Source organism: Mastacembelus armatus, chromosome 14 (genome assembly GCF_900324485.2).
Source record: "Mastacembelus armatus chromosome 14, fMasArm1.2, whole genome shotgun sequence".
NCBI lineage: Eukaryota > Metazoa > Chordata > Actinopteri > Synbranchiformes > Mastacembelidae > Mastacembelus > Mastacembelus armatus.
Window position 1 is genome coordinate 4,791,745 of NC_046646.1, and position 20,747 is coordinate 4,812,491.

At 39.0% G+C, this 20,747-nt stretch overlaps 1 protein-coding gene across 3 annotated transcripts in view; it reads left to right on the forward strand.

The window, feature by feature from the left end:
• Positions 1 to 5,545: 5,545 nt before the first annotated feature.
• Positions 5,546 to 20,747, forward strand: part of dscama (Down syndrome cell adhesion molecule a) — a 73,829-nt gene continuing 58,627 nt past the window's right edge. For 2 of the 3 annotated variants that reach the window (XM_033325545.1, XM_033325544.1), the window contains exon 1: positions 14,817 to 14,937. In XM_033325545.1, coding sequence (XP_033181436.1) covers positions 14,832 to 14,937 — 106 coding nt within the window. In that variant the 5' untranslated portion in view covers positions 14,817 to 14,831. Of the gene's footprint in view, positions 5,566 to 7,886; positions 7,902 to 8,608; positions 8,617 to 14,347; positions 14,666 to 14,787; positions 14,938 to 20,747 lie in introns of those variants that run through there. The other variant, XM_026328335.1, reaches the window with a different exon arrangement.

Genomic DNA, 20,747 nt, shown 5'->3' on the forward strand with positions numbered 1-20,747 from the left:
TGGGTTGACAGAGTCACAGCAACACACATCAGCAAACAACAACTGATTTCAGCTCCTCAGCTGTACATTATTATTAGCCCACCAGTCAACACAGTGTAGGCCACTGGGAATGTGTTTATGCTCTGATTATTCTTTGTGAGTATGATTTTAGTCCTGACATGTTTTAGAGCTGAACAGGGCTACAGTATTTACTGATGCTACAGTATAGTCGTCACATTAGGAGGTTTGACAGTGGTAGATTATTCATATTTATTTAACTCACATTTTTAAGATTTATGATAATTCTGTCATCACCATAATAGATGTACTATGCAATCATGAAAAGCAAATTTTAACTTGACTGAAACAAAATTGAAATCCAAATAAAATTGTTAATGTTCTATTCTTTTTCTGATCACTAAGCAATCTGTATTCCTGTGTCCTTGATTCCTTGATTCTTCTTTGACTCCACATTTTGGGGACCACTTAAAGGTGGGCAAGTCAGGTTTAGGAAAATTTTTTCATCAGTTGTTTTAATTATGTCTGATGCACAATATGAGAAGGTATTAGTGACAGGCTGTTTTGTGGATGCACTAATCACTTTGGCAGTGCCATCAGGTCAAGATTTTTGTGCCACTCCACCGTGTGTGCCCGCGCCTTAGCTTGGCTGTTCAGATGAGAATAGACTCAAGCATATGTTAATGGATGCACATTGAACTGTTAAAGGTTTCATTTAACCCAGACCAGAATCCTTAAAGAGTTGATAGTGTGTAGTGAGGCAGAAAAAGAGGAGGAAGAGAGTGGGGGAAGAGGCACACACAGTCAGTTTGTTTTATGTGGTATCTAAAACTCAGAGATTCCTTTTAAATTAGCCTGGTTTTCCAAGCAGAAACAGGGCTGTTTTAGGCACTTTGCCATATATCACATAGTTATATTGTTGGACACTGATGAAGGCAAACAATTCACTATATATTCAATAAGAAATAGACAAAGCATTCACTTTATCATTTTATTTAATTATAGTTCACAGTTTCTTGCATATCAATTGCCACATTTCACATTTATTGGTGTAAGTGATAAAAGATGCTTTATCCCTTTGTATGGTACAGTATGTTATAAATAATGTTAAAACAGTGCTCTCTACTATTGCTGGTGATATGTAGAACAGTGTGATGATTTATTAAATGTCAGCAAAATATGAAGTTGAATTTAATAAGGTCAAGGCAAATGTGGTAGAAAAATCATTAGAAAGCCAGATACTCCACCTGCTATTAATACATTTTCAAGCTTGCAAGGGTTTAATAAATAAAATGATCATTGTTACAGAATTAGTTTTATATTTTATTAATGGCTGTAGAATTATCTACATTATGTTGATATAACAAAGCTTATGACTAAAGTCCCTTTGAGATGCTATGTTTTGTTTTTTATAATGGCATTTAATGAATATATAATAGTACAATAAGACAGCAACACAGTATTGGTGGACCATAAGCTCCATTCTACAATTAGCTGTGTTGCTTGAGTCTGTAGGCTTCATTATAAAATAGGGCAGTAGGTTAATGCTGTGGCTACGCAGGTACAGTAAGATGCAAGCTAACTTGAGCTAAGGCTGTTATCTAAATGGAGGGCCTGACCTGTGCTCTTTGCTCTTTGTTTAAGATGCAGCAGACTATTTGGCTTAGTAAAACTAAAAAAATATATATAGGGTTACATGATATACACAATATATAGATGGTTACATGGTTCATTTCTATTCAGACCAAAACAGTTTGGGACTGACTGGCAGGTAGAACTCAGCTAATTGTTACCATTTACATGTTTCCCTGCTGTGATCATGGCCTTTTCAGCGATCAGGATAAATGCAGGAATGGACACAGCCTAATTATGTACAGTATGACTGCTGTCAGGTATGAAAATATTAAATGTGGGAAGAATGATGTGGCTCTTTTAAATGTTTTCCCCACATTCTATTCATTCAGGAATTTATGTTTAGCAGTTACATTTAATGAAATGCAGGATGACGTTCATAAAGTGCTGCATGATTTGGGTTCATTCTTATACTGGAGGTCAGTACTGACATTTAAATATTTAACCAAAAGCATAATTTTGTCTTTTGTCTTTGCCTAAAGCCATATCATGCTTTATCTGCCTCAGTGGGATTTTCTGGTAAATCTAAGTTACAGAGATGTTGGTGTGATGGCAGAGGGCGATGCTGAACCTTTTTGTCTTTTGAATATATGTGCAAAATACATCCACACTGCAATATAGGTAGCATTGTATTATACAACATATGTTTTTACTGTATTTGCATTATGAATGTTATTCTTAAGGGAAAAGGTAGGTTATTGTAGTGATGGAACTGTTGCCAAACAACCTGTGCATTGACTCTGCTTGTTGGGGATTCTTTGTGTCGTTGTTACACCTTTAATATATATTATTATATTTAATAGTATTTATGTGTATCCCTGAGAGGAAGAATGAATAAAGTTTGCTTACACAGACACAACCTTCATTTTCTTTATATACAACTACATTTAAATTAGCTAAAGACGGTATGTACAGTACCTGAGAAATAACTGTGTGAGCAGGTAAAAAGTATAGCTACCTTATGTACACTACAAACATTTGAAGCCAGTGATATCTCATTTTGTAGTGTTTCTCATATCCTGTACAGTGTGTGCTAGTGAGGCCAAAGTCAGACCCATATTCTTACTGGAGTCTGAATGTTTTAGCATGAATCAGAGAACCTGTGTGACTATTGTGGCAAGTCTCTTTTTATGCCAAATTCAAAACACATTAAAGGTGCAGTACAGTGGCTATAACAAAAGACAATTGCCTAGCCAGTATTTGATTTGTCCATTCTGGGCTACTGTAGAAACATTGCGGTACAACATGGCTGCCTCTTTCACAGGGGACCCACTACCTACAGAGATTTAAAAGGCTTATTCTGGGATTAAGATGCATGGGTTACTACTGGCATTCTTGAATTTCCCTTAATGGATTAATACCACTTATCTTATTATTTTCAGTTGTCACACACTAATATCAACATATTTAGGAACAGTATATTCAATTTCTGTTAATAGATTGCTCTAAATATTACACATTGAACGCCTAATGTGGTTTATGTTTCAGACTAAATTGTGGTATGCATTTGCATTTGTTAGATGAAAAATGTGAATATTTCATTATTGGTAAGGTTTCATATTGTCAGTTGAGCTGTTTACAATATTATTGTATCAAGAATGAAATGTGAATTCTATGTATAATAAACAAGAACGCAAAGCATCATTTAAGAATTGACAATCCAATTAATGAATGCACAGTACATTTTGAACCTGAAACTCTCAGGTGGTCATGTCCCTCTGCTACAGTCTTTTTAACAACATAGGTAGAAGTGACCTGGGACTGCTACTGTAACAAAACATTCCTTGAAATATCCATAATATGGTGCTCTACAGGAGAAGTTTGTGGCTTTTTATTACCTTTCAATGAATACAGTGGCTAGAGCAGGAGTTTTTTTTTTTAAATTAAAGCAGAAGAAATAAAAATAAAACTAAATATAATATTAATTTTACACTGTTTTAAAAATTATATTTATAATTATATATATTTTTTTAATTAATTATTTTAGAAATAAAATATTTTGCCATTGTATTGAATTCTAGTGACAAAAGACTGAATGTTAAATTGTAAAATACATTATCAACAATTACATCCCTTGTGGCAGACTACTGGACGTATTCATTAGGCATAACCAAACTGTGCTGATTAGCATTCAAAATCCAGCTCTGTTCCTGCAGCCCTGAAATGTGTAACATTTTCAAACATTCTGGTAAATGTTTCATTAAAATGTTTCTAGCACCCAGCTCCATTCTGCTTCAGTCCCCACTCTATCAGGCCTTCCCCAGAAGTGATTATGCTAATTGCTGTTTGATCAGATGATTAAATTATAATTTGATTAATCCCAGGCACTAAATGCTCTGAATACATTGATGTGTATTTTGCTGCCTGGCAGTGTTTGCAGAGCCCCTCTGTCACCAGGCAGGCAGTCTGATACTCATTATCCAGGTGGAGGACACAGTGAGCTATGCTGTGTGTAAGGCTGCATTGGGAGGATGGTAGAAGTAGTAGAACATGAATGAACACTACATTTGATGTACTGCACTGTGGTCTAGCAATCACAGAAAATGTGATGATTAATAAAGGATGGCTCTCCTCTGTGTATAGATTGAGTGCAGCTCTAATGCAGATAGCTGCCATTTTCTCAGCCATTGCCTGTGTCTGTTGCTCTCAATTGACCATGTATCCATCAAGGTGATTTATAACAGTGCTATATAGACAGCCTACTGCAGGGCTGAATGAGTGGTTCCTTTATTGTACACACGCTATTGGGTTCAATGCCACTCTTTCACAAGGTACACTTTTAAGAAGACCACTGCGTAACTTTTGTCTTGTTATAGTTCTCAATTAAAGGTAACGAGTTGAAGCAATGCAGTATACACCAAAACATCAAGCTATGCTGAGACATAGACACATACTTAACATATTGGTTTGCTATGTATTTGCAGGGTAGGAATAAGGGCGGTCTCTCTCCTTCAGTCGGGTTAGCGAAGATGAAATATTTCCCCTTTAAGGCAAATGGAGAGCTGTTGATGGGAGGAGAGGCAGGGGTGAGGGAGAGTGTGTTTGTGAGTGGATGGGGAGGGGGGGGAGTGGGACTTTGAGCAGAAAGGCAACAATGTCTAGTCATCTGACCCACAATCCCATTTAACCCTAGGACTTTGATTTGCCCTCCGCTGTCAACTGCCAGCTTATTTCACCTCTTTATTTCTCTCCTGCAAATGGCTTTCATTTTTACCACCCACAGAAAATGCCAAACAACATAGCTGTAAAATTTTGTCCTGATGCAGTTCATTAAAGAGAGAGAGAGAGACAGAAAACCATACTATGGTCTCTCTAATGTTTTATTGTGATAAGTAGTTCTACTAAATACTAAATATAAAATCCTTTTTATTTGGGTTTCTTTGCAAAGTGGCTTGAGATGATTTTATTGTGATTTGGTGCTACTCAAATAAACTGAATTAAATTTTTATCCATTTTGATGAAATTAAACCATATTTTTTTATTAATTGCTAATACATTGTATATTAAATACCATGATTAAGATGTAAGTAAATGTATTCTATGCAGTGAGAGTAACACAAAGGCAACACTTGCAAACGTATTATACACCTGTACAGCATCTCACTCAGCATCTTCCCTCATTATTGATGACTGACTAATCAAAAGAGGCCCAGGGAAGTGATATGTGTGTTTGTTACATAAGCAAATATATATGACACTGACTTGTATTAGTGGATCGGCTTTGCAAGACATGTTCAGTGAACCTATTGGTAAAACCACACTGATATAAGAAATGAGTGTAAACATTTGTTGTCTGTTTCCTTTGAGGTACCAAACTTGTATTGAACAAAACCGCAAAAATTTTTCTCTTACTGTGTTTGTTTTCACAGTGCAATATGAGAAAATATGTAGTGTGTTCTTATGAAGTGGATATGATATGTATATTCTGGCAATAATGTAGGCCCCTGTGCTGAGATAGTATAATACTGTATGAAGATGATCTTCAAGCTGTCAGCCTTCCTCCTTCAGCTAATCTTCTCATTCATCCCTTCCTGCTGGGTTTAATGTCCTCCCTCTCAGCTCACCTGAGATCCAGCCCTCTCTCCCACTCTCTTCTGTCTATCAGCTCAGGCAGAGTTACACTTGACAGTAAAGAAAGCAGAGGTGGGAAGAATTTTACTGAAATAGAAATAATGACACTTTCCCCCTTTCTTAAAAGCATGCACGGTGTGTACATCGTGCTTCAATATATGACATACAAATTTGAGTCAATTACTGTAGAACTGTTCAGGCAAGAAAGTCCATAACAACTCTAAATTTTTCTTACTAGAAATATACTGCAGCACTTTGGTTAATAAAGATGAGAACTAAAATTTGACATCACCAGTTTCAGCATGCTGGAGAGTCTACATTTTTGCTCCTGTTAACATTCTTGTGATGTGCAAGACAGTTAATCCATCAGTGACTGAGTGACTGATGCATTGAACTATAAATACAACTAAATGGAGAAGGGAGTGCTGACAAATTCTCAACTTAAAGGAATATTTCATCATTTCTTGAAATATCTCTTGAAATATTTCTTTCTAAGAGTCAGAAGAGTCCCTCTCATATCTTTCCTTTAAATGTAAAGTCATACATAGCAGCTGTTAATAACATAGCACAAAGACTGGAGTCAGAGGGTATGTGTCTGACTATTTCTTAGGTCCTGTCAAGACTGTGATGTTGCCAGGCAACCAGAGGAGTCTCTACGAAGTGTCTGTGTCTTATAGACCATGTCCAGCACATAACCTCCCATAATGCACTTGTTGCTTTTGCACTTTTTTTCTATGTATTAAAGAAACAAGATACAGCATTAATGAGCTTTAGATGTCCTGGTAGGCTGAGTCTATTCTCTCTTCCTACAAAGCTAGGCTAACTGTTTCCCTCTGTTTCTAAGCCAGCTTCAGTGGTATTGAGCTTATAATGTAACTTGAAGAAGGCAAATAAATAGAAATGTTTCCCACAACATTAAACTGTTTCTTCAGGATGCAGTTTTATGCAAACAGACAGTTCTCAAAGCTATAAATGTCTACAAATGCTAAAGGTGCCAGAGAAAAAGTCTAGAGATCACCAAAGTCAGTATGTTTCATCCTCTGGGGACTATGACTGTGTGGAAAAAAAACTTCATGGCAATCCAGTCAACAGAAATATTTGAGTCTGGAATATTTTAAAATGGTTGTAATCCATAGAGCCATGCTGTGAGTGCTGTATTTAGATTATGATTTAGAAAGTTGTTCTGGCCTAGAGTAATTAGAGAACATTTGGATTTTATGGCTAAAGTTTCTCACTTAATGTGAAGTTTCAGAGGACAGCCATACATGATGACTGCATGTTAGTTTTACTTTGTGATGCAGTATGTGAGATAACGTCTGTGGCTGCAGAGTTCTGGGAGGTAACCAGCATCTACACCAAACTCTGAGTCAAACTTGGATATTCATGTTGAATAATATTAGAAGCTGCTTCACTGGCTGCGTGCTGTCGTTTGAGTGTTGTGGGATTTAGGAAGGGTAATAGAGTATTATAAATTTCTCATATTGTTATTTTCACCTCCCTGTCTTCTTTCTCATGGTGCCTCTTTGCATATTAGCTTTAGTGGCAGCAGATATAACTTGTTTACTGACTCAGTTTCTCTTCTTTTTACTCCTTTAGCCCTGTCTCTTTTTTATTTCTCTCTCTCTCCCTCCATCTCAGTTGATTTTCAGTATTTGTCCATTTCCACCTTGGTGATGTAGCTGATTAAGGTCTTCATTGTACCCAGTACATGAGAACTCCCTCTTCTCCTGTGGCTACATATTTAAATGAGCATTCATATGCATCAGTTAACTCATTCCACAGTGTCTCCCAAGTTGCCCTCCAGAGAGTTGCCATCAGAGGAGGTATCAATGGTTTCAACATAGTGGCTGCATGGCACTAAGCACACCACTCAACATTATTCATGAAGGCAAATTGGGAGTCAGAGATTTAGGAGAGGGGACCCTGTTCTCCAATTTGTGTATCTCAACTCAATGCAGCACTTCTCTTTTCTACCGATTGTGTAAGCCCCTAGGGGAGGAGAGGAGGGGTGGAGGTTATAGGGGTGGGGGTTGATGCTTACTCACTGTCATCATGAGGCCCTGCTGTCCTCTACCCCTCCCTACACCTCCCCTTTTTCCGATCCCACAGCTCCCACTCTCCCCTCCCTAGGCAGTATTTGCAGAGCTGTGCCTTAATTACCTGCATTGCCTACCATGAGCTGTCAGTGTGGCTCAGTGCCTGTTTGCCCCAGTGGAGCTGCCCTAACGTCTAGATACCCTGGTGCCAACTGTAGCACCACAGAGCTCTCTGACCTGGTGACAGCCTCACTGTGGCTGAGCCAACTGGACTCTAACATTTAAATACATTACAGACTGGGGCTGTTGTTAATAACAAACTCTGTGTGGTAAAGTCATGAGAGAAAGGGTGAATATTAGACTCCTGTTGCAGAAAGCCAATTAATGAATAAGGATAACATGAAATAAAACAAAGCACCAACGTGTTTTCTGTCATTTCAACAAGAAAAGAAGAGGCCTTTGTGCACATTCATCTAAGGTTGATTAATGGTGTTTGGTTGAGGTAAACACAGGCCAAGCAAAAAGCCCCTGACACATCAGTGGGCTAATGCACAGGCCTATTTATGTTGTGTGTTACTGGGACCTGCATTGATCAGACATGTACTTAAATAAATTGCCTGGGTTATTTGGAAGGAACCACTGATGGGCATTGTCAGAGTGGAACTTCATGGCTCTTACTAGCACACATAACAGGGAAAATAAAAGGCTTGGTATGGTTTGCAATGGAGAAATATTGACAGAAGGAATATTCTACTCAAGCAAAATAACTACGTGCATTGAGTCCTCACTGTCTCACTGGTCAACCAAGCCCTCATTCTCCTCTGTATTCATGGACTCCCAGACATTAATGTGTGCACTCCCCTTGACCAAAGACTGTCTGGTGTACTTGAGCTCTAAACACAGTAGTAGGTTCTCCACAATCAGAGAACTGCATTAGAAGGGATGCACTTGACTAACCCAAAAGGATCCACCTCCTGCCTTAAAAAAAGAGAGAGAGAGAGAGAAAACAGAAAAAAAGAGAAAGTCCATTTATTATAGATGTGTGACATTCATAATTGAACAATATCACTTTTTCCTCTTTATGGTTTTGGTTCATGGAAAACTAATGTCGATTAAGATCTGGCACAGGCTAGCATATGGTGGCTCTAGTGAGAGTAATTGTGTGTGTGTGGGCATGATAGGCAGGGGAGTGGGTTGGTGTTCCTGCAACATAATATTGTAATGGCATGTGTGTGATGTTAAAGCCAAATATAGGAAATGGAGATAGAAATACTGTGGATTTGTAGAGTTTACTGAAGCAACCTAGGCTGAATCATTGACATGTTCCACACAGATATTTCCTCTTCCATGTCAAGATTCAGCCTTCTCTTGTTCTGACTCTTATGTTTCCAGTATTATCAATAGATCCTGAAAACTGTACCACGTCCCTCTGCATAACTTGTGTGTTACATATCTTTGAGATGTGCATTTGTATGTGTTACATCTTGCTATTTTATGACAGCTGGTAATGAGATTATTATTTAACGGCACTGTACACAAACACACTTGATGACAGCCAACAGCCACCCACATACTGTCTCCTTTGGTTGAAAGCAAACATTCTGATAAATTGGGATGGTTTGTCTTGAGGTATTAATTTACATTAAATATTCTAATAACCCCCCCCCCCTCCACCAGCCCCAAAACAGAAATTATGTTTATGTAATTTCTGCTTTATATCTGTTACTGAACAGTGATAGGGAATAAGTAGTAAAGAATGTATTGCGTTAACTTGATTCTGATGCATTTTAGGATGAGTAGTTCATTGTGTTTTTTTTAACCCAGGTGAACACAGCAGACTGAGTGTACGTATGTTCTACACTGTACATTTCCTACAGAACTTTGATTTTCTGCTGTGGGTTTTCCAGTTGCAGGGACTTGTGAAGGTCCAGTGGATGATAAATACAGATCAGGAGAGTCAGTGGACAGCTGGGTTCAGTGTGATCACACACTTTGTAGTCTCTGTCCTTGTACTTTTTTTTTTTTTGCACCTGTATCCTTGTGCAAAGGTGGAACAGGCCTGAATGTCTGAATGTGAGAGACAGGGTCAGAGCAGTGTGAAGGAGAGATGAAGGTTAGAGAGGAATATAAACAGACAAAGCAGAGCATGGAGAAGGAAGAATGCAGAACCAAAACAGAGATGGAGCATATGTTTGACCTGCAATGGCATTTCTCCTAATCTTCTCCCTTATCTTTACATTTTTCTTTCAGTCTCTCTCAATTGTCGCTATCTGAGTGCTTTCCCTCCTCCCCACTCAATCCCCATCCTCACTGTTCTCCTTGGCACGCTGCTGAAAAATAAATGCCCTCCTACAGGATCTATATGACCTGCTGGGATCAGGCAGTGTTTTGCAGAGTTCCCATCTTAAGAAATCAGCCACCATGAAGTAGGTTGTGGTCATAATATTTTATGAGTTGGTGCAAAGCAGATTGAGACAAAAACAGTTATGAGGCAATGTCTCTTCACATAGTCACCTTTCAAACACGCTCAACCCTGAGGCTGTTTGTTCTCATTCAGACCACTGCAGTGGCCATCACACTGCAGGAGTCACTGGTGGATTTTTACAGTAAAATGTAGCAGCTGCTCATAGTTCATGAGTCAGTACTGTAGTAGAGGTGTAAACAAATACAAGTACATTATCTGAATATGATCAGAGAACATGCTCTGAACAGACACAACACCATTCAAAGTCCAGGAACACATTTTTCACTCTGACTTATCACCAGACAACCACAATTTCCTACAAACATCATTCCACTTCATCTCAGAGTCATAACTCATTCACATTGAACATATGGACATCATACACACTATGGTATAATTGGCCAAACCAATGTTGGCAGGATTTCTGCTGTCAGGAAGAACAGACATCCATAAATCAGTTTAGTAATCAAATAAAAACTGTATAACTTCATGTCCTGGCTCCTCATCAGATTCAAAATGTAAAAACAGAAATGTAGATACTGGAACTTAAAGATTCATGCTCAGACATTTAGCAGGTCTGCAACATGTGATTAAAGTGATATACCTGAAAACTCGCAGATGCACGTGCATGAATGCCAAACAATGTGTTTGAGGCTGTGTTTAAAATAGGTGCCATGTACTGTATATTCTGAATAAACAGGGAGCGTGCACTTCACAGGTTTAAATTGTGCTCCACAGTCCCTTTCTTAAATCAGTGTTACAGTATAGTGCAGCGCATTGTAAATTACCTGAAACTACAAGGTGTCTAACACTAGCAGAGGTGTGTGTGTGTGTGTGTGTGTGTGTGTGTGCGTGCGTGCGTGCGTGTGTGTGCGTGCGTGCGTGCATGTGTGTGTGCGTGTGTGTGTGCGCATGCATGCGTGCGTGTGTACAATAAGGACTCTGATGTTTGGGAGATCATCATTAGAAATGTATTCAAATGATGAGAGCACGTGTTTCTGTTTTGCAGCCAAATTAAGTAAATTGTGGTGAAACAGTCACTCCACTGATCATTCACACACAGTAGCTCCCTGCTGTTCATAACAGATGCTGTGATTTTATGATCATCTTGATGACAGATTTTCCTACCTGTGAAAACCACTGACAAGCTGTTACTCTGGGTGATTACATGACTGTAAATTAACCCCTGAGAATTTTCCCCTTTATGACTATGGATACTATGGATAGAGAGCAATTTTGAATGAGTTATCATGCTACTTTGTTGTTTAGGTACTTGTGCTGTATTACTGAAGCAATTTTAAAGCCTTTTTTAAAGCAAACACAATGTCATATTATTTTGAGGCAATACAAAATGGCAATAAAAGCAGTGATATAATCTGTGTTTATTATGGGCTCATGCTTAATCTTTGCAGCAAGATTCTCTGTGAACACCAAACAATCAGTGATTTCCAGGTAATTAATGTTTATGTTTCAGGGAGTCTCTTAAAATGATCACAGAACTGTCTCATGTCATGGCTCCTCTGCCCTTTCTTGCCAGCTCTCGGATAAGAAACCGTAGTCGTGCAGCTGTTGACAGATAGAGCTATTCACTTTTTAACACCTGCTGGCCTGGCCCTCTGAGTCCTGAATGTGTGAAGTGAGTGTAGCTAGAAATGTGCAGAAACATGTGTACACCACAATGTTTGTTTGTCAGGTTGAACAACCAGTGGGTGGAAGTGGTCGGTGATTTGAGTGCGCTCATTAGGAATTTATGAAGCGCTAAAATGTTTGGTCTCCGGGGAGGGGGGATTGGCAGCTGTCGCACAGGCAAGCAGGCTGGCGACAGAAGGGGAAACCCACCTTTATGGAGACTACAGACTGTTGAGATACACTGTACAACACAGATGCCAGAAACATTTACAGTCTGTGACCCACAGTGGCTGTTCACACAATAGACAACTAAAGAGTGGCTTTATTCTCTGCTTCTTTTTGTTGCATATTGTTGTTCAGTGAATTATGAACTTTTGCATTTTGCCAACACTTTTTACTTGAAAAACACTTTTTTAGTTTTCCCTGGAGATATAGTTCATTTCAACTAAACAACTCTAGTTAACAGCCCTTACTTTGTTTATACATAACACTGTAGGTATTGCACATACTGCTGTTCAGCCCACTCAGCCACAGTTTGTAGTATTTCATCAGCTACCAGACAAAAATGTATTTCTAAAATGTGATTCCTTTGACTTGCCTCTTTTCTATTTTTACTGTAGTGCCAATCCACCATTATCCTTATAGGGCATGTAAAAGCTTAATGCATTTAGTGCAAATCCAAAAACATCTTCAATAGGTAACAGCACATATGCAGCCTAGAAAACAGTGTTTTGTCTCTTTGCTGTTTGTTTTGTTATGCTGCAGTCAAATAGAGTTTGTCTATTTGCATAATGTCTTCAGCTGCACTGTTAATTGTTACAGTATCATGACTAATACTCTTGGAAAACCTTACAAACATCATACACAGGTTGTAGAAATTAGGTCAGATCAGTAGTTTGCACAGACAGAAAATAAATAAATAAATTTATAAATAAATAAATTACCCTTCAGCAATGCAAGTGTTGTGTTACATTTAAGGTTCTGCTCAACATGAACATGTTTTTTTCTGTAAATGTGAGATTTTATTGAAAACCAATAAAAAGGTGACTTTAGCAAGTAGTAGATAGTGTTTGTCTAAATATATATATTAATGCATTGTTGACAGCCATGTTTGCACAACAATGAATAAATATATTTATTTAATTATTTTATTTAAAAAAAAAAAACAGAAACCTGTATTCTGCAGGTTCTTGTTTCCTCTGACAGTGCAGAGATAATCCAGATTATCCAGAAGGCAGATGCAGATATTAACTAAATTGTAAATGAAGCAGACAGAGAAGTGGTACTATAATGTATGATACGTATTTATTTATTTCCCCAGAAACTGCAGATTCTTAGAAAAGTGCTCCAAATGAGGTTCTACAGTTTTTCACGTTATGACTGTTTATTTTTTTCATAGTTAAATACGTCAAACTTTTAAAAGGCACAGGATGCATTAAACAGTCTTGCTTGGATTGCAGCCAGTATACATATCCTGGCTTCATGCCCACATTGTGGGTTGTCTATTACAGCAAAGAGTTTTATTCAGCAGAGTAACTTAGTACAATGGAAGTGCATCACATTACACTGACATGCTTCATTAATTAAGATGACTTGGAACCATCTTCTGCTGCACACTGTGTAGACAAACATGACAAACTGCCCATGTACAAGATTTTAGAGCTTTTTTGATTTTTTGTTTTTTTTTTTGCCAACACCTGAATTGTAACTGCACAGACTGATTTCTACTGACTGACACCCCATCAACAGTTTAGTTGTTATAGTGATAGATGTCTTATATACAACAAAGATGAAACAAAGCTGTTTTCATTTTAATTCTGATGAAAGCATGGAAGCAAAATCAATCAAAAGATGATATATGATTGTTTGCTTGCAAATACCAATATGATCTTCATCATCTTTGCTTACACAATAAATGTGATGTATGTATGTAGTGTTCAGCAGGTTACTAAGCTTTTCTTCTACGTAGTTATAAAGAAATGCTCCTATTTCCCCTGAAGGCACTGACAAATGAACAGTCTTGAGTTGTGTTTGCCTTTGAAGCTTGTTTAAAGTGGTTTGTGATAAAAAGGTATGTGTATTTCATTGGTGTATGTCATGTACACAGGTGTGCATGTTTTAGGTAAAGGGTGTGGCTACTGATGTGCATTTTCTGTAAGCAGGTGTGGTGACCTGCTGGCTTTGTTATTTCACATTCGCTGCTGCTCTACCAGAGCTTTGCCGCAATGTCTCTTTTTAGACAACAAGAGGCAGACTTCCTGCACTGCAGTGAACACAAACACAACTGCCATCCAGGGAAATACACACTTGGCCTAAATTAAAAGAAAAAAAAAAAAAAAAAACAGATGCATGATACATTCTTTTTAAAAAGAATTATTGTGTTACTGTACAAATATGCTGAGATTTAAGTGTAGAAGGGACAGTTTAATTAAAAACATGAGCAAGATTTTATAGGAAGTAAAAAAAACGGCAATCGTTTGTCTAAAACGTATGTTTGTAATCTCATTTCTCTCTGCAGTTTTCTGTGAAGATCTACGTTCCAGCTTATATTTTGTCAATGCATCTGTGCAAGAGGTAGTGTTTGCCAGCACCACAGGGACATCGGTGCCCTGTCCCGCCGCAGGTGTGCCCCCTGTCTCACTACGCTGGTATCTGGCCACAGGTGAGGAGATCTATGATGTGCCAGGGATCCGCCATGTGCACCCCAATGGCACCCTTCAGATCTTCCACATACCTCCTTCCAGCTTCAGCAAACTCATCCACGACAACACCTACTATTGCACAGCGGAGAACCCCTCAGGGAGAATCAGGAGCCAAGATGTTCACATTAAGGCTGGTCAGTTTCTCTGCTCATGAATGTCTACACTTCACAATCATGGTCTATTATCAGGATTAGCATGTTTTTGCTCAGTATTATCCATCTTATGCACAATCCACCTCTCTTTACCCTCGTCATAGTCCTACGAGAGCCCTACACTGTCCGGGTGGAGGACCAGAAAGCCATGAGGGGCAATGTGGCGGTCTTCAAGTGCATTATCCCTGCCTCAGTGGAGGCCTACATCACTGTTGTGTCCTGGGAGAAAGACACAATGTCAATCAACGCTGAAAGTAAGTCCTGGTGTCTTTCTTTACTGAAGGAAGTGTTACAGAATGTCTGAAATAGACACTATTTGACAGTTTCATACTTGGCATTAGTATTTACTTACTGATGAAGAGCTTGTTTTCCTCTTTGCTGAACTATTATTGTAAGATTCTCATTGCTTCTAAAGCTAATGGAATGAGAGACTATCCTAATAAACACAGTCTGAATGCTTAACACACATTTCTGCCACATTTACATATAAACAGGCTAGCAACAAATGAGACCAACTCACTGCTTGGTCAGGTAGAAACCTGCTGAATGGTTTTGAGGTACTAAATGGTCTCCTAGATGAACCCTTATATGGTGTTCAGGTTTCCATTTTTTCTTACATATGCAACATACACACAGTAACACTCCACCTCTCATGTGTTGTATAGGCTGGTATGAAAAGGCAGTGTGTCAGTTGGGCTAACGTGTTGTCTAGACTGACAAAAAAGGGCAAATATTAACCATATATGCTGTTTATATTGCTTGTAATTGGGATGAAGTAAACATCTCTTGAGTATTTTAACATACAGTGGGTACAGAAAGTATTCAGACCCCTTTAAATTTTTCACTGTTTGTGTCATTGCAGCCATTTGCCAAAATCAAAAAAGTTCATTTTATTTCTCATTAATGTACACTCAGCACCCCATCTTGACAGAAAAAAACAGAAATGTAGAAATTTTAGCAAATTTATTAAAAAAGAAAAACTGAAATATCACATGGTCATAAGTATTCAGACCCTGTGCTCAGTATTGAGTAGAAGCACCCTTTTGAGCTAGTACAGCCATGAGTCTTCTTGGGAATGATACAAGTTTTTCACACCTGGATTTGGGGATCCTCTGCCATTCTTCCTTGCAGATCCTCTCCAGTTCTGTCAGGTTGGATGGTGAACGTTGGTGGACAGCCATTTTCAGGTCTCTCCAGAGATGCTCAATTGGGTTTAGGTCAGGGCTCTGGCTGGGCCAGTCAAGAACGGTCACAGAGTTGTTCCGAAGCCACTCCTTTGTTATTTTAGCTGTGTGCTTAGGTTCACTGTCCTGTTGAAAGGTGAACCTTCGGCCCAGTCTGAGGTCCTGAGCACTCTGGAAGAGGTTTTCTTCCAGGATATCTCTGTACTTGGCCGCATTCATCTTTCCTTCAATTGCAACCAGTCGTCCTGTCCCTGCAGCTGAAAAACACCCCCACAACATGATGCTCCCACCACCATGTTTCACTGTAGGGATTGTATTGGGCAGGTGATGAGCAGTGCCTGGTTTTCTCCACACATACCGCTTAGAATTAACGCCAAAAAGTTCAATCTTGGTCTCATCAGACCAGAGAATCTTATTTCTCATAGTCTGGGAGTCCTTCATGTGTTTTTTGGCAAACTCTATGCGGGCTTTCATGTGTCTTGCACTGAGGAGAGGCTTCCGTCGGGCCCCTCTGCCATAAAGCCCAGACTGGTGGAGGGCTGCAGTGATAGTTGACTTTATGGAACTTTCTTCCATCTCCCTACTGCATCTCTGGAGCTCAGCCACAGTGATCTTTGGGTTCTTCTTTACCTCTCTCACCAAGGCTCTTCTCCCACGATCGCTCAGTTTGGCTGGACGGCCAGGTCTAGGAAGAGTTCTGGTCGTCCCAAACTTCTTCCATTTGAGGATTATGGAGGCCACTGTGCTCTAGGAACCTTCAGTGCTGCAGAAATTCTTTTGTAACCTTAGCCAGAGCTGTGCCTTGCCACAATTCTGTCTCTGAGCTCCTTGGGCAGTTCCTTCGACCTCATGATTCTCATTTGCTCTGACATGCACTGTGAGCTGTAAGGTCTTATATAGACAGGTGTGTGCCTTTCCTAATCAAGTCCAATCAGTTTAATTAAACACAGCTGGACTCCAATGAAGGAGCAGAACCATCTCAAGGAGGATCAGAAGAAATGGACAGCATGTGAGTTAAATATGAGTGTCACTGCAAAGGGTCTGAATACTTATGACCATGTGATATTTCAGTTTTTCTTTTTTAATAAATTTGCAAACATTTCTACATTTCTGTTTTTTTCTCTCAAGATGGGGTGCTGAGTGTACATTAATGAGAAATAAAATGAACTTTTTTGATTTTGGCAAATGGCTGCAATGACACAAAGAGTGAAAAATTTAAAGGGGTCTGAATACTTTCCGTACCCACTGTAAATTTGTTTGGCTGCGCTGAATTAAAATCCCAAAAATGAAGTGTATCCACCAGACCCTTGTACATTGGCTGAATAACAAAAATATAAACGCCACACAAGGGTTAAGCTTTCTTGCCCTGGTTACAGTGGAATTAGTGAAAAGCAGGTGGAAAAAAGAGAAACACATGAACCAGCCGTGGAAAGAAAGATGAGATAACGCTACATATTCTTTAGCTTAAAGGAACAAAACTACCTTAGTTACACCTTAACATTAGTTTATTATATTTGGATAAAGTGGCGTTGTCCTATGAGGAGCACAGTGTTTACTGTGCAAATCTTCTGACATGAGCCTAGACAAAAGGCCTAGCTTGTGCCAGCTAGCCAGGCTTACTCTGTGTGTGTGTGTGTGTGTGTGTGTGTGTATTCTCGTCTGTCTGACCCAGTGACTGAGGTCCTGCTCCTCTTCCTCTGCCTGGTCTTCCACGCAAGCTGCCAGCCGTGTCACTTAGTCTTAGTGTATTGACCCATTTCTCTGGCTGATAGGACACACTGCAGTGCTCTGATCATTCAAATCACTTAAATGGAACGCTTGCCTGCGTGATTGTTTCCCAGTCCTGGGGGGCAAATTCACTTTATGTGGGGCATTTAGCAAACTCAATAGACATGCGCTAATGTCATTTTGCTTTTGGATGGAGGGCAAATGCTGGCTAGCAACTTTTTTTTGACCTTTTACATTTATCTGGTGTGGTGAAATCAGCCATGTTGAAATATATTGCGATCTCTTAATTGTCTATAAGTGGATTTGCCCTAAGGATGCTATATGGTGCTGATGCAAGCTATACTGTAGGTTTTCTCATTCTGATTACATTTATATTTGGATTTTCTGAAGTTATCACCAACTCGTCAGATATGTTGGATTTTTTGAAATCCTGCAACTTTTTCACTTGTTATCTTTATAGAAAGAGGTTTTTGAACCTTTGCTGTCAAAGCAAAGTGTTTATCTTGAACCATAAAAATCATCATGTCTGTAGCTGTCAGCCATGTAAACACTGTCAGAAAAATCATCCAGCCACCAATTCACTACTCTTCTCCATGTTAAATAATGGATGACGGAAGCCTATGAATGCATGAGCAAATGGTCTTTATTCACATCTCAATGAACACACCCTACTGACACACCGTCCACCCCCCTTATCCTCTACTACACTCGTTTTAAGTGCACTTTGTGTGTGTGTGTGTGTATTTATCCACATCTGTGAGCCTATATGCAGACCAACTGACAGCTCAAAGAACGATGGCTCAACCCCTCTTCTAAATAACCAAGCTTCAATATTTTATTTTTAATGAATAAAAACAATATCAACACTTTAAGCAAAAATAAACTTTGTGAAATATAGGTTTTCTGTCTGCGACATGAATAATTGAAATGGTTTAGCAGATGTGCAGTTACCGTCAGACACGCCCACTCTAAGTCTCACTGGATGCAGACCTTTTCTGAGTTGTTGCAGGGTAGACTAACAAAACACCACTTAAAGAACCCTGGTGGCCCTTAGAATAGAATGAAAAATTATGATGAAAAATGCATTCAGTCTGAACATCCAACAAATGCAACAGTGCTCTGTGATATAGTGGTTTTATAGTGGCCTGGGTTTTAACAGAAGGGTTGCAGGAAATGTCCATCTCATGCTTCTGTCCTGACTTTTAAACTTAAACTCTTTTTACTTACTTGACCTTTTCACTTACTGTATATCAAGATTTATTTTTTTTTTCATTCTCATTCCACTTTAAAAGCATATCATTAAACTAAATCCCTTCCTGAAATAAGTCAGAAATCTGAGTTTACAAATGTTTTGTGTTTAAGCAGTGACCAGTTTTGCTGATCTATTACCAGTTTGACTTAGCTTAACCTTGACTGTGTGAAATTTGCTACTTGCAAATGGGTGTATCAATAAAACTTTGGGACTACAACCAAGGTTTCCTAACTAAGGGGATTTCAGTTATTGTTTACAAGGGAGAACCAATCAGGGCCAAGTCTGAATGTGATGGGTTTAATGGATTTTTATGATTTATGGCCATGGCCAAAAGTAGATATACAGCATATATTGCCAATATAAATTTGTTTCCATCAAAAGCATTCCATTGTGATAAATGTATTGTTTCTATGTGTGCTAGTACACAATATTTTTAAATCCACACACATTCAAATTGCATATTAACACAATAATTTCCTTACATTAATTATGCTGTGCACAGACCGTTGCCCTCTGCTTACCCAGCACAGATAATTCTTGTTAAGATGCCAAATAATCACAAGTTAGATAAGAAATGAAACAACAAGAGCTGGCTTGTTTTGCATGCATTTCACAACTGCATATAAAATTACATTGTCTTTTGAAACTTATGCTGTCTTTTACTCGTATCTAAATGCATTTATTCTTATCATTTGTAGTAATATAGTGTGACAGCCAATACAGTGGTACAAATGCAAATTTAAGGCAACAGTAAATGTATATTTATTGGTTGTGTAAAAAAGTAATATTAGTTGATGTATGAGTGTATGACTATATTAAAGTCAAATGTATTCATTTAGGCCTCAGAAATCCTGCACCAGTCAGACTACTAAAATACTGTGGCACTCTGCACATTAAAGTGACAAGTCAGATAAGAAGACCTCTTTGATTAGATTTTATATTTACATCACCAAGAAGCCATTAAAATATCACCTTAAATGCAAACTAAATCTTTGTACATTTGTTATGGACTGTATCTGCTTGACACATATAGTATGTACCTGTAGGGTTACCTTTTGTGATGTGTTGTGATGGTCTGTGTGTGGCTGCGGTTGTGTTGCTGTGCAGTGCCATTCCCCAGGTGCAGCCTGTGCTGCAGTCACTGAGGAGGCCTTGTAGTCATTTGCTGTGGCCTGATGCTGCGTGCTCTGCATTCAGTGCCAGTGAGGCCGAGAGGGGGCCGACCCCCCAGCGTTACTGCAGAGAGTCACTCACACGCACATTGGGGCTTTTTTTCATTCAGCACACGAGCTAAGCACAAGGTCTGTCTGCCATCACACCACAGATTCTCTACGCTTTGCTCCCTCATTTCTCCTCTGTTTCATTCTATACTTGTTTTACTCATTTTTCTTCTTGTCACTCTTTCCGTCACTACCTCATCCACACAAATGTGAACTATTATGTGTGTAATCAATACTTAGTTATTTCTTTCTGAACAACACAGAATGAGCACTATTTCATTCACACCATCACTGCTGAGTGCTGCTGAGATTGGTAGCATGTGGAGATGTTGGCTCTTTGCAGACTGGGCTAACACTTGCAGTCTGGCCTTTTGCTGAGCCATCTTGTATGTTTCACAGTTTCTTTCATGTTTGTTGACATTTGGGATGTGTGTTGGAGGTATTTCTGCAGCCAGCCTCCATCCCTACAGCCACTGCCTTGAGGAAGACGAGCCAGCCGCATTGTTGGTTTAATTGGCTGTGTATAATGGGCCTTTGAAATAAATATCAAGAGCTACTATCAAAAGGCTGCTGGATATTATCATGTGTTTCCACACTGCCCACTGTTTCTCCTCCACTTCTCCTCCTCTATTTTCAAACTGGGCTGGTGTGGAAGCATGCCAATTACAGTGAGTTTAGGG